This window comes from Strix aluco, chromosome 9 (assembly GCF_031877795.1).
Source record: "Strix aluco isolate bStrAlu1 chromosome 9, bStrAlu1.hap1, whole genome shotgun sequence".
In the NCBI taxonomy this organism is placed as follows: domain Eukaryota; kingdom Metazoa; phylum Chordata; class Aves; order Strigiformes; family Strigidae; genus Strix; species Strix aluco.
This window is the reverse complement of record NC_133939.1, coordinates 16,688,912-16,702,983: the sequence shown is the minus strand read 5'-3', so window position 1 is coordinate 16,702,983 and position 14,072 is coordinate 16,688,912. Positions and strand designations below refer to the sequence as shown.

Sequence of the window (14,072 nt, the reverse complement as noted above, 5' to 3'; positions counted from 1 at the left end):
TTCTGAAAGTATATACTGTCCTTCTAAAATCCATTTGCATGAGTAAATTTTTGAGATATTAAAATATACAGGTTGCATGTTTTCATGTCTGTCTTAAGGTATTCCTCACTTGCAATAACTTACAAAATTAAAATATTCAGTCATGTATTGCTGTAGTACAGTTTGAATGCAAATTTATTGCAAATAAGAGAAGTGTTTCTCTTAATGAAATTATAAATTTTAGATTTAAAAGATCAATGGTATTTGCTATGAAATAAAGAGTATATATATAAGCAATATATGAATTTGTAAAAGCCTTCTTCTGACATCTGTTTCTAAACAACTGTGGTATAGCATCGGTATGTTCCTTTGCCTGTTGTAAGTATGGCTTATGAACTCCAAAGAATGTTCCAAAATTACACGAGTGAGTTATTGAAGGACTGTATTTTATTTGAAGTTCATAGTAATGTCATACAATTTGAACTTGTATCTTCAGAATTATAAATTCTCTGCTGTCATGGAGTTAATTTTAAGTGATTTCATTGCAAGAAATCTTACTTTGAGAGATCTTGTTAGACTAGAAATAATCTTCTAGAGAGATGGCAACTGAGGTATATTTCGGATGCTTTCACTAACATTTAAAAAGCCTGCAGCTGTCAAAGGTCAAAACTCAGTTATTTTAGTTTCATTCACTGCTGATGTGCTTTCTGGAGCTGAGAACAATACAAAGCATTCTTTCTTTTCAACTTCATCTTTAAAAATTCATTAATAAAATACCGTAATTTTTGAGATGTTTATGTAAATGCCACTTCATGATAAAGTTAATGGAAGATATGTACATACATGGTTGTCAGCCCTGTATAAATATAGAAAAGCATTACTGTAAATGCTGGCTTCAAAGTATGGAGAATTTTCATGATGAAGGTGGCATTGCCTCTAGCAGTGAATGATAGCATGCATGCATTTCATTCAGGGAAAAGTGTACAAAAGCATTTCAATAATGCTGTAAAATTCTTCTTGTGCTTGATGTCAGTTTGACATGCTAACATAAACCAGGAAATTATTTATACTGTATGTGTCTTATGCTTTAAAATTTTGTGTTTGGCTTATCTTTGTGATTTTTATAATTCATCACTCTTGAAAAGTGTCCTTCATCAGTATCATTGTAATGCATATTACTGCAAAATGTCTGTATCATTATAGTTCATTGAATGACTCAATTTAAATATGTTGATTTAGAAAAAAATACATAGATATGTCTTTGCATTTGCATTTTAGGTGGCCAAGAGGAATATGTCTTGTCATATGAACCAGTCAATCAACAAGAAGGTTTGTAGATCTTGCTCAGTATAAAGTAAATATAATCTGAATTATCAGAATGTTTCATGTGCCCTTATGTACTGAGCACCATGATAAACTTCTTCACTGTTTTGAATTTGTTACTATTATTCATATGAATAAAGCATAAAGACATAAATTATTAAATGCAATTGCTAAATTATTTAGTGCAAGAGCCAAAGGTGTGCTAATTAAAATAATATATTATGTGTGGTTTACATTGTATAAGGAAAATATGGTATGTTTAACAGTTTTGTCGATATGAACCTCAGAAACTGTGTTTTTCTTCTGTTTCATATTGCTTTGGCATTCTCACTGTTGTAGTTCCTTTTTTCTGGCACAGCAAAAAGTGTGACAATAGATCATTTGTCTATTTAAACTTTAATTGAAATGTCTCTAAAATACAGCAGTCTTCCATTTCTGTATGGGCTTCTTATATGGCTAATTTTGTTAGCAATTGCCAAATGATAATTTTTTTTCCAGAAAAAAAATATTTTTGCATGAAATGGAAATTGATAGGAGAAGATATTTTTTCATACTTCCATTTAAAATTAAATGTTTTCACTGATTTCCAGGGGGGATGCTATCATTTCCTTTTCACCTTCGTCCTGATCTTGCTTCACTGTGTATAATAGATATAGAATTTTTAGTGTTCCCATTCACCAGGACAGGTGCTAACGACTGATTTACATTATCTGATACATAGTTCATATATTTGTAAATTAGTCTGTACAAGGCATGTCCTTTGGGTATTTGATACCTATTACCTATCAAGTATTTGTAAATTAATATGTAAAAGGCATGTCCTTCAGGAATACTTGATACCTATTACCTATCAAATAAGGTGGCAGTCGAAGTAAATACACATCATGTAGACATGAATTTTGAGTGTTAAAATTTCATTTTTGGTTTCATGCAGTGAGTGGCATGGCCCAGTTGCTTTTAATAGCATTGTGGAACATGCATGCCTGTATTCACTTTCCACTCTGACTTGTTAATATGGGCATCATTTCATCAGTAAGCTTCCAAAAGTAGTAAAAATTGTTATACAACGCTAATACAAAGTACATTATTTATATCACATAATTTGTAATTTGGTAGTCTCCAAATAAAATCATGGATGAGAAGTGCATGAGTTAAGACCACGCTAGAAATGGGAAAATGGTAGGCCCTCTTCGATGTGCTAAGTAAGCCATGCTTAAGCTAGGGAGCTGGAGGTTTGTTACCCTCCAGTGAACAGCTGCCAGGTCTGGTGCGTGTATGCACACCAGAGGGTCTCACAAAATGAGAAAAATCTTTTTAACAGGTATTAGCTTCCCAGATTAATGGTTTAGTGAGAACGATAGTAATACCAAGTGAATTAATGTCAAGGTTGAAGGGAAAAGATGTGAATGAGACTTCACACAAGCCAATGGTTTAGTAACCATCATATAAAACTGAAGATTTTAGAGAGCCGAGTGCTTTGGCATCTAAATACACTATGTTAGACTCATAAAGGGAATTACAGTCATGTATGAGGAGGGCCATAAAAGAGCCAGCACCTCATTCCTTTGCTTAGGAGCAGTAATACATTCCCTGCATATGTTATTTGCATTTGTCCGCTAATTCACTTCCGCACTTTTTTTTAAGAAGTCCAGAAGAATAAAGAACTGTAATGACCAAAATAATTTTTAAGGTACTTGGTCTTGAGACACTAGTGGGTATTAAGATGCTGGTGGGCCATCCTTAGTCTTTAAGCAAAGATGTTGGTTATTAAATTAATAGGTTAACAGATATAAGACATTCCTTTTATGAATATATTAATGCCCTGGAAAAGAAATAGTTCTGAGAGTCAGATTAAAATATGTTTCATAGGTCATACTTTATTTAATTTGGACTTATTTGTGCAGTAAAGATAGACTGAACCTAAAACTAAAATTTATACAGCTGAAATTATATGTTAATGGCAGGATACTTAGGCATTATCGTCTTCATGGTTCTTGCAGTATAATAAGATATTTTCTGCTTAAGCTTAATTTCCAACCAAAAGCCCTTCATAACTTTATAAACAATTAAGCTGCTTTTAAAAGATGCAGCACTTCATTTTATAAGGGAGTTAATAGTTACAGAAGCTATATATAGTTGAGCCTTTTCATATACAAGTATTTAATTGTGGTCTTAGAGGAAAAGAAGCTTCTCCCAGCACAGAAGTAGAATTTCACGAACTCTGCTACTGCTTAGGTACCTCTTCAAAGTGTAAAGATTTTCACACTTCCTCCTTTTGCTTTTTTTATTAGAATGAAGGATGTTACTTTATGAAAAGATTTTTTTTTTCCAAAGACCTCATAATTTAAGACTCATTTTCAGTCACCCAGGATAGTGATTTGAGAGTGAAGATCTGGCATATTACTGTGACTATGGTATTAATTGATTTACATTCTTGAACATGTTTTTCTTCCCTTTAGGAATAATTTTAGATATTAAAATCTTTGCCATGTGATAAAGCTTATTGTGCTGAACTGTAAAAGTTAGCAGTCATACCAAAATATAACTGATGTTATTCCTTTGTGGTTTATAGTCAGTTACACTCGACCTGTGATTGTTTTGGGACCCATGAAAGACAGAATAAATGATGATCTGATCTCAGAATTTCCAGACAAATTTGGCTCATGTGTTCCACGTAAGTCTCAGAAAATCCTAAAACAATTCTAAATTATGTTTTTCCTGTTAATTTTCTTAATAGATATCCTTGGTATGTCGAGTTAAAAAAAAAAATTGTCTAAACTTTGTAGACCTATCTTAATTGTCAGTCATCTCTTTGCTTGTGAAAATTTTGCAGTATAAATGGGAGACTATTTTTGGCTATTGTAGGGGGAAAAAAGTCACTGTTTTCTGTTTTGCTTTAAAAATTACTGGTTTATATTTAAAGATACTACTAGACCAAAACGAGATTATGAGGTGGATGGACGTGATTACCATTTTGTCACTTCTCGAGAGCAAATGGAGAAGGATATTCAGGATCACAAATTCATTGAAGCTGGCCAGTACAATAATCATCTTTATGGAACAAGTGTCCAATCAGTGCGAGAAGTAGCAGAAAAGGTAAATCAGTGCCAGTTACTTTCATTTACTGAGGTGATTATCTGACTGTGCTCACAGGGGAAAAGAAAAGAATGGCAAGAAGCCATTAGGAGCCCTCTGAATTTAAAAGAAATTTGTACAAGAGTAGAAACAAAGTGTGTTGTCACAAATGCATTTAGGGAAGTAATGAAGCCTTGGAATAATGAAAACATCATGACTAAATAATAGGAAAAGAGCAACTGTAGTTTGTGCCCTCTTATAAAAAAGAGAATAAAGAAATAATTGGAATTACAGGCTAATTAGCCTAGCTCACATACATAGATCATTAACTAATTAAGAATAGTGGTGGTGGAGTTGATTAATGGGATGATCCATTTGATATAAACCTGTGCAGAAGAAAACTTGTAAAAATTTTATTCTTTGTGCCTTTCATGGATTTAGCTGACAAAGGGAAAAGAGTAAATGTAATAAACTCAATTTTAGAAAGACTTTTTATATAACTACCACTCCATTTTGAAGACTGACTTTACTGGTTTTATCCTAAACAGATTTTAGTTAACTGTTTCTTGCAAAATCTAAATATTTCTAAATTCAAACTGAAGTTTACTTGAGCTCTCTGAAAAGGAGTTGGAAGAAGGAAGCATATTTCTTAGAGCTAGATGCTTGTTTTAAAGAAAATTTTTTGGTGAAAGTTCTTTGCAAATGCTCCATGTTAAGTTGATGAGTGTTGCTCTACTGCTTACAAATACAGTGCATTTATAGTAGACAGTGTTATCTGATCCATATGAGAGAAGAAACAGCTATTTTCTAGGTGGGAACTCACAAGCATGAGCACTTTCAGTCTGGACATGCAAAGGGTAAGTGTGGTTAACCCATGTGACACGAGAGTGTTGTTAGTCCTCTGGAAAACAGTGTAGACCATTCTGCCCAAATGGCTGAGTATTGTTATTTCTGGAAAGTGTAATTCACTGGAATCAAAACCAGGGTGAACATGGTGAGATTCTGGTTCATGTGATGAAGTTTTCTTCTGCTGTCTTTCTCATCCTATGGCCCTGTGGTGTATATAGCAAGAAAAGTGAATAAAATAAAATTAATTACAAAATTGTTAAAGTAAATGAACAGTACTTTGTATGGGAAGCTGAACAAAGTTTTGAAACTATCATGTGATTAAAAGATGAAACTATTATTGAACAACTTAAACATTTTAAACCTGTTGGCAGTTGCTTCACCTGCTAGCACAGATACAATCCTTTATTTCCATCCTAGAACTGAAATTGGCTGTGTTCTTTTGCCCATCTAGTGGGATTAGTAAGGTACAAAGCGACTGTGAATCTTTTGTAAACTGACATGAAGAACAAAGTACTACCACATGTTTCCATGCTATTAAATCTCTTGCACAGGCACTGTGGGACTTTGGGTAGATGCAGTAATTTCTCAGTTCCAGTTAACGTTAGTTTTGTGGGAAACAATGGCCTGTCCTTCAGAACTTGACTACAAAATCATGGCAGGACTGCGAGCTGGTCAATCTGGGGTTACTCTTTCCTTGTATTCCTCTCCATCTTGCTTAAGAGCTGACTCTCTTCAGAGGGTCTTATTATTGGATACAAAAGATGATTTCCAAGCTTTCTATGATGAATTTAGAGAAAAACACAACAGAAGTGACTGCTGCTACTCCAGAAGTACCAGAAATGGTATTCTTGCAATAGCTTTAAATTGTGTTCATTTGCCCATGCTTCCAGGTGATCCTTATCTCTCTCATTTCCTTACCTACAATGGACCCAGCTAAACATGCTTTTTGATGTCATTGTTCGGTTATTGTAAAAGGCACTGTGTGCTCTGCGGTGTTTCTCAATCAGATGCAGTGCAAGTAAGGAACTGAAAAATAGGTACAATATTGACAGTATTGTTTACATGCACTGTGCAAAGAGCAAAATAGCTTCCCTGGATGAAAACATGATAATTGTATCATGAAGTACTTGCATTTCTTTTCCTTGTCTTCCAAATCTTCACTTGAAAGGAATTTTCATATCCTTTTTACTTTGGAATCACTATCAGCTTGCAAATCTCTGTGTCTGAGGCCCCTGTTAATCCATGTTCATTATTGATCTGGAATAAACCATCACAGTTACATTCCATAAGGTCCAGTACAGCAACTGTGCTGGCCATCTAGTCCTCCACCCTTTGCCCAAAATCCTTTGACACCTGCCATAAGCTGTTGGGCCAAACACAGCAAATACTAAGTGTGTTATCCCAAAAAGAAAAATGGGTAGTGCTCTTAATTTTCAGTTCCCAGAGCATGTGCCACATTTAAAGAAAAAACATGTGAAATATGTGGACAGGTCAGCACATGTAGTAAAACACTCTGCTAGAACATACAAACACCTTTCTTAAATGATACCAGTCAGCATCCAGATCCATGGACTGGATCTGGGAAACAGCTATCATCAGTTGAAAGCAAGCAGATACGTATTGTTCATGTGGGAAGAATAATTCTATCCTCTTTAAGAATTCCTGAAATAAAATTCTGTGGGTTTGTTGTGAAAGAAATCAAATGTAAATGATCCTAGTGAGCTCTTCTGCCAGGAAGCAGAAACATGTCAGTCATTTCAGACTACAGTCACTTCCTTACTCTTCCATGTGCTGTCCAGGAATGACCTCTCAGGAGTTCAGGAAGTGCATTGTATGATATGACTAACCTTCGGGTTTATGGTGCTTGTGCGTTTGTATCCTGGATCACAGAATTCTGCCATTCACATTCACAAAAAAAAAGATTTTCTTATTTTAGTCACCAGACAGTGGTTTTCTGTTCCTCTTCCCCCATCGCCTTCTAAAATGGTGGTATGCCAAATTACTCCTGTGCTACTTAGAAAGGAAAGAAATAAAAATGTGTGAGGTGGAAATGAGCGTTTCAGAGGTGAGAGGAGCTGAGGAACAGGAAGAGCCTTTGAGATGAGATACCCCAAAGAAAAAGCGATGGAAAATCGCTTCTAGTGGGAGAGTAGAAGTGGGGAGAAAAGCAGCCCTACCACCTTGTCTTCCAACTGCCCAAGGAACGGTTAAGTTACATTTGTTTCTTAAGAGATGAAGAAATAATCAGCCCAAACAAATTACATTCACCATCTCAGACTTGGTATTCTACTGTGCTGGTACCTGGGGGGAGGAGGAGAGTGCTTGTATTCAGTTCCATCTAACAGTTCCGATGGTGACATACTTCTCTGCCATCAGGGGTGGTTACTCCCTCAGGTATGCCAGGTAAATCATCTGGCTCGTCTGGCTCCTCTCTAAACTACATCCATGACATGGCCACCTCCCTAAAGGATTCTCAAATTATTAAAAAAATAAAATAAATCACTTTGGTGGTGTGGTTGAAGTACAGCTGTTCCACTGGATGGTGCTGCATTGTTGATTGGGCTGCAACCTCTGGTGGAGAAAGGAAGGAAGAAGGGTTAGGAACATCTCAAATGATGTCTGTTCCCACAGAGGAGCATTGTGGGACCTTGTGCCAAAGTGGTGAAGTCATAGTATCATTGATGCAAATGCTCTAATTTTGTTGGCTTCAGTGGAGACATGTTTTCTAAATTGTTATGCTATGCATACTTGTGACTTAAACTTTGCTTAGTGCCATTTTCCCTTCTCTTTCACTTTTTAGGGTAAACATTGCATTCTTGATGTTTCTGGTAATGCGATCAAAAGGTTGCAGATTGCCCAGCTGTACCCAATCTCCATTTTTATTAAACCCAAAACAGTGGAAAACATCATGTGAGTAAAAGAAAGTACCTCAGGCTAAATTGAGACTGTCCTTGTGTTTGAAAAGCCAACTGCAAGTTATGTGAAGACAATTGTAATATTTGCATTTGAAACAATATTTAATTTCCTGAGTTTAATTTCTAGGGACTTTTGGACGGGGTTTTTAATCCAAATTAAAGCTCTTGAGAACAAATGTCATTGTGCTAAATTCCATGCAACATAGTGTCCGAATAGTTCATTCCCACTACAATCTTTGCTTAGGTGTGTCATTTAGGAGACTGCCTCTTATTAGGTTTAATACTCAGACAACAGTTTAAAACCTTATTCAAAAGACTCCAAGTATTTGATAATAGTTTTTAAATGTATAATGTTTTCAATTCCAGGGAAATGAATAAACGCTTAACGGAAGAGCAAGCCAGGAAGACATTTGAGAGAGCTATGAAACTGGAGCAAGAGTTTACTGAACACTTCACAGGTGTGTTTTGCTTGGGACTGTTCCCTTGCCAGAAAGTTTTATTGCTTGCTGTAAAATAGTAATTGCCTTGCTGCTGAGATAAGGCTGAATTTTGTTTTCTGGGTGATCTGTGATTGTTTTGAGGCATAGAGCCATCTTAGTACCTCTACACCAATTTCAATTTGATCAATTAAATATATACAGAAATTGACTAGGAACTTAATTTAGGCTTTAAAAACTGTGAGACTTTCTACCATTTTCCTAGGTATTGTAATGCAGATGTTTGCTTTGTTGATATATTGGATGCTTAAAGCTTTTTATTTGCAGAGCTGAGAGTGCCCAGCAAAGCTCCCTGTAGAAAATTACTCATTTCCATTTTTTATTAAATCAGGAAGTAAAGAATGATGGTAATTAATTAAGCCTTACGCATTATGGTACTTAGCAAATCAAATTTGTGTATGCCACAGACCTAACTGTAACAGCAAAGGATGGGCTGCAAGCACTCAAACTGTGCTAGTTGATTGCACTGTGGCTTGCAGTCGGAGGAGGAGATCAAGTCAGGATCTTCAGGAGGACAGATGAGCCTTCCCTATTCCTGTCCTAGATAGATACTCACTCCTTTCCTTCCTGTTATGTTCTCTTTTGCAGTGTTTCAGTTTGCTGCCCCATTCACCTCCTTTCTGTGACATGACTCCTTTGCCCAATTCCTCCTTCCACAGCTTATGTGGGCAGAGCTGTGAATGCAATGGTCTGCTCCACCTGGGCAGAGACACAGGAAGGGGTGGTGGCTTCATATGAGCAGAAGATAGAGGAACCAGTAGACTCCCTGCCCCAGTCTTCCCACTGCCTTGTTCTCTACATTGTGTGCTACCCACACAATGCACAACTTGAGTCCATCCCTTTTTGTCTGCCTCCCTCCCTCTCTGCTGCCTCGCAGCTGTCAGTTTATCCCAGTACTGCATCTAGCTCTCCTGCTCTTCCCATAGCGCTCTATCTGTCTGCACCCAGAAAGTTATGGGACTCTCAACATACATTGCGAATTCTTCCTGCTAGAGTCCCTTACTAAGTGACTTGCAAATGTGTCAGGTTTGTTGTTCAGGAAATGAATTAGTTAATTTTAACAGATATTAATGAAATATTTATTTCACAGCTGGTATTCTGCTAGGCTGTCTCAGGGCATTATATAGGACACTTTTTCAGGAAATTAAGGGATATAATTCAAGATGTTTCAAAAACCTGTGGGCCTTTTTAAGCACTCTAGTGCTCACAGCCATGTTTCTTCTCAGAACTGTAGGACTTGTTGACGAAGGAAGATAACAGTGGTCAGATTTCTGTCCTTGATAATCCAGTTCAGGCCAGGAATCCTTTTCTAATCTGTTTGAGACTTGAAGACATTACTACTTACAGTTTGGAGACTGCCACCCATATGAGTCAGACATGGTAAATGTCAGATATGGTAAAACAGAATGTGTGACCATTCCTTAATCTGTTAAAAAATACCACATCATGTGGGGTAACTGAAATCAACTTCATCAGCAGGTTAAGTTTAAACAGACTTAAACTTTGCACTGAAGCACATGAAGAGCACATCCATCTTCTGGTTTGAGTGTATTGAGGTGTGGCTAAACATAGCTGGAGAGAAGCAAGATGCTGAAGTTTATGACTATGCAAAGACATTTCTGAATCTTTCTAATGCACTGTTGTGCTGTGAATATTATACTTGACCTATAATAATTGAACAGCCTCCTCCCACAGGCACTATGACAATGGGCTGCAGATGGGGAGAAAGTTTATGAGAGATGGGAATGATAAGTAGAAATATAAAAGAAGTAATTTGCATGAAAGCAAATCTTGGAAGCAGCAGTAATATATTAATGCAGAAGAGTGAGTCTGGCCTGCCTCCAAAACTATTTTTTATGCTAAACTTGTTTCTTGGATTATCAACGCTGAGGTGGCGATCCTAATTAAAAAGAAGTTGCTATCTCATGGTGATTGCTTTCAGACTGAAGCGTGGTAAGAACAGCTTTAACTTCATCCTTATTTTTACCAGACCATACTTCACTCTGATATGTCAGAACACATCCATATTGGCTCATTTCTAATTATTTTCTAGCCTTGGAGAAAATATATCTAACTTACACCATCTGAATATAAATTGCACTTTTAACTCTATAAGGAAGACTACTGTCTATAAAATTTGAATCTATTGGCTGGGCAATAAACTCCATGAGTTCCTCGTTGTTTTGGCCAAAAGCAAAGGTAGTGCTAGCAGGTAGAAATCCCAAGGTCAGCCAGCCTTGCTCTGAAGTTCAGGATCCAGCTGAGGACTTCACCAATGTGCATTACACCAAGCCTGATTCAGACTGACTGCATGAGGACACAGCCCTGTAGTCTGTCTTGCTTTGTTGTGTTGGAAACACACATGAAAGTTGGACCAAAAAGAATACTGGAGGATATGAATTGACTCAGGCAAGCTCTAACATGTGATTAGGAAAAGCAAAAAAATCTTCTCAGTTGTGTATATATATACTTGTAGTAAAGTGAAAACCACTTCCTGACCCCAAGCATCTGAGTGGGAGAGATGGTGTTTTGTGTGTCCTGCAGTACCATCAACAATGGGCTTCATTCCAGCACAGAAACCAGAAATCTCCATGGGTGTCCATTCCTTCAGCAATCTAAAATCCTCTTGCCCTCTCTGAGAGAAAAGAACAGCTTGGCTTGGAACATCTTGGTTTCTGTACAGAGCTAGGAAGGATGATTGCTGATTGCCACATTATGTTTTGCAGCTATTGTCCAAGGAGACACACTGGAAGAAATCTACAACCAAGTGAAACAGATCATAGAGGAACAGTCTGGGCCTTACATCTGGGTTCCAGCAAAGGAAAAATTATGAAAACAGATTTTTATTTTTCATTTTCTAACTGACATCACCTACTACATCTGACGACTCTTAAGCCCTTCCAGTGGAGCCTGCCTCTAGTTCTTTCCAGCGTGGTTCATACCCTAACCATCACATTCTGCAGTTCCCATAATGCTTTACATTTGGTGTCTCTCTTAGTTTAAATAATTTGTATTATTGTGTGTTGTTGGTTTGCCATTTATCAAACATGACAATGGAATGGCCTGACCAGCTATTAGTTTGGGGTGGGGGTGGGAGGGAATTGCTTGGTAAAATTCCTTAATGTTTAAGGGAAAGTAACTTTCAAAGATTTTTCAAAAAAGCTTTATAGACGTTCTTTTAAAATTTCATAACAATTGAAAGAAAAGTTGTATTCAAGGAAGTTGTAAATCATGAGTAACTTTGCACGTTTAACTTTAATAGCATGGTTTGGTCAGGGCAATCAATTTCAGGTTTTATTTTCTGAGTTAAATTCTATTCTCACAGTTTTGTTTTATTTTGTTTTTTTTTTTTTTTTTTCTTTCCAGGCAGTTAGAGAGAAACTTCCAAAGTTTGAGTTAACATTTTCATTAAGTCCCATTACTACTCCTCAAGGGATATTCATTTTCATAATTTCATATGGATATTCTTATAATCTATTTTTTCATTTTTTGCCAATAAAATTGCTAGGGACAAAGATGTGTAATGTTTTTAATCTTCCTCGTGAAACACTATTTATAGTGTCTTACTGAAATTGTTTATAGATAATGGTCATCACACTTTTTGAGCCTAAAATGTTTAGGTGCTAGGAAACCTTGTATTTTTCAGAGAAATGCCAGATTTCCATTGGCAGTAATACAGAAAACAGCTGCAGAGATGGTCATTAGGGCAATGAGAGAATGATTCGTAGCCTAAAAATGTGTGTGTTCTTAGGGGTCAGATTTTAATGAATATTTTACCCACAATAACTGCCTATTTTGTTATAATAAATATATATATATTAAACTTTCTTTAACTAAACTCTGTAACTATGGGAATTATTTTCTTTACATAGTTGCGCACACGTATAAATATATATATAAAAAATATATATTTTTCTTTTACCACCTACTCCTAGCTTTTTGTTTTGAATAAAAATACAAATTAGAATTTACCTTCCTTAATCACAAGAAATCAAATGGGCTATGGTGGCTGGGCATAAAGTCCAGGGTATATTAGTTACAAGAAAAAAAATACATGCAAGTTCTCCTCTTTTCTACAGAGTTTCAGGTGTTTGTCTCTTCCCCCCACCCACCCCTTGTAATATGCATGTCTTAACCAAAGGGAGAATTCAGAGTCAAGAATACGTTTTATTTTTCTGTACGTGTTCATCTCGGTTTGCATAGGCACAAGATCTTCCATTTGCAATGCACAAACTTCAGTGCCGAATGTTATAAATACGTTGTACCAAAACGTGGAACTACCTTCAGTAATGAAATTTTCTAATTCCCATATTATTTGGTACCTGCCATTGCTTGTTTGAAACTTGATTGTTTATAAGAGGGATGTACTTATGGCAGTCACGGGGCAGTCACAGAACCAAATTAACTTTGGTTTGTAAAGAATTATCAACACTATCCATTCCATTTGTTAGAAAGAGGAGAACAGCTAATAAACTTTATTGTACAATGTATTTGTCAAGTGTGTTTTTAATCAAAAGAAATATAGGTGTTGTGGCATTTAAAGCAGTTGACTCAGACTGTAAATGAAAATAATGTGTTAGAGGAACACTGGTGACCAGATGGGTGCCAGTGAAGTTATATTACACTAAAAGCAGGTTTAAACTCGGGACATAAATATTGCTGGTGTTATGTGGAATACTTATAAGACTTACAGTAGGTGTAAGTAGCTGGTGTATTGCCCAAAATAATTTTTCTTTTTAGATTTGGAAGTAGATGTGCTGTCTTTCTGAGACTTCTGTCTATGCAAGTGCAAGGTGTACAAGATTGATGCAACTTTTGATAAATAATGTCAGAAATTTTTAAAGGAGCTAGAAGTGTACTATAGTCTGCCTCTTTGAGAGTGACTGATTATCTGAGGTGTACAGTGAGACATCTTAAAACAGACCAACAAAAAAAATCGAAGGGTCTAAACCTCAGCTATCAAATATGCAAACCATAATAACATCTGAGATCTCTATATTGTATACACTTTTTTTTCCTGACCTCTTTTTTTTAACTCATCAGAAAGAGTCCTGTTCAGCTGAGTAAATATGTGAGGAATTACTCTTTCATATATTGGAGTGTCTGAATAACTTTCATAGAACTTTTCTCCCAGGTGTTTGTCATGTACTAGCCAGGTGTCACCAAATATTACACTCAGACTGAAGTCCACAGAACTTACCCTGCATGGCTGTCATGCTTGAGTGAAAACAAGTCTTGAATAAAGAAAACCCAAAGGACTCTGGGGTGTCTTCTTCGCATTTTTGGTTTTATTTGTTTCAGATGTTGCCCTTGAGTCCTGACAGAAAAATTGATCCTGACAGCCCTGAAGCTCCTAGCTGACTTGTTTTATCTTGTAATTTTTAGGATCTTGCATTAATTAGTGTTTCTCTGGATCTCATTTTTCCAGTATTGG

The 14,072-nt window shown here is 36.3% G+C and overlaps 1 protein-coding gene across 20 annotated transcripts in view; it reads left to right on the top strand.

Annotated features, from left to right (window-relative positions):
• Nucleotides 1-13,125, top strand: part of DLG1 (discs large MAGUK scaffold protein 1) — a 169,517-nt gene extending 156,392 nt beyond the window's left edge. For all 20 annotated transcript variants that reach the window (XM_074833888.1, XM_074833872.1, XM_074833874.1 and 17 more), the window contains 6 exons: nucleotides 1,258-1,308; nucleotides 3,875-3,976; nucleotides 4,226-4,398; nucleotides 8,027-8,136; nucleotides 8,508-8,599; nucleotides 11,365-13,125. In XM_074833888.1, the coding sequence (XP_074689989.1) occupies nucleotides 1,258-1,308; nucleotides 3,875-3,976; nucleotides 4,226-4,398; nucleotides 8,027-8,136; nucleotides 8,508-8,599; nucleotides 11,365-11,471 (635 nt within the window). In that variant the 3' untranslated portion in view covers nucleotides 11,472-13,125. The remainder of the gene's footprint in view (nucleotides 1-1,257; nucleotides 1,309-3,874; nucleotides 3,977-4,225; nucleotides 4,399-8,026; nucleotides 8,137-8,507; nucleotides 8,600-11,364) is intronic.
• Nucleotides 13,126-14,072: the final 947 nt, after the last annotated feature.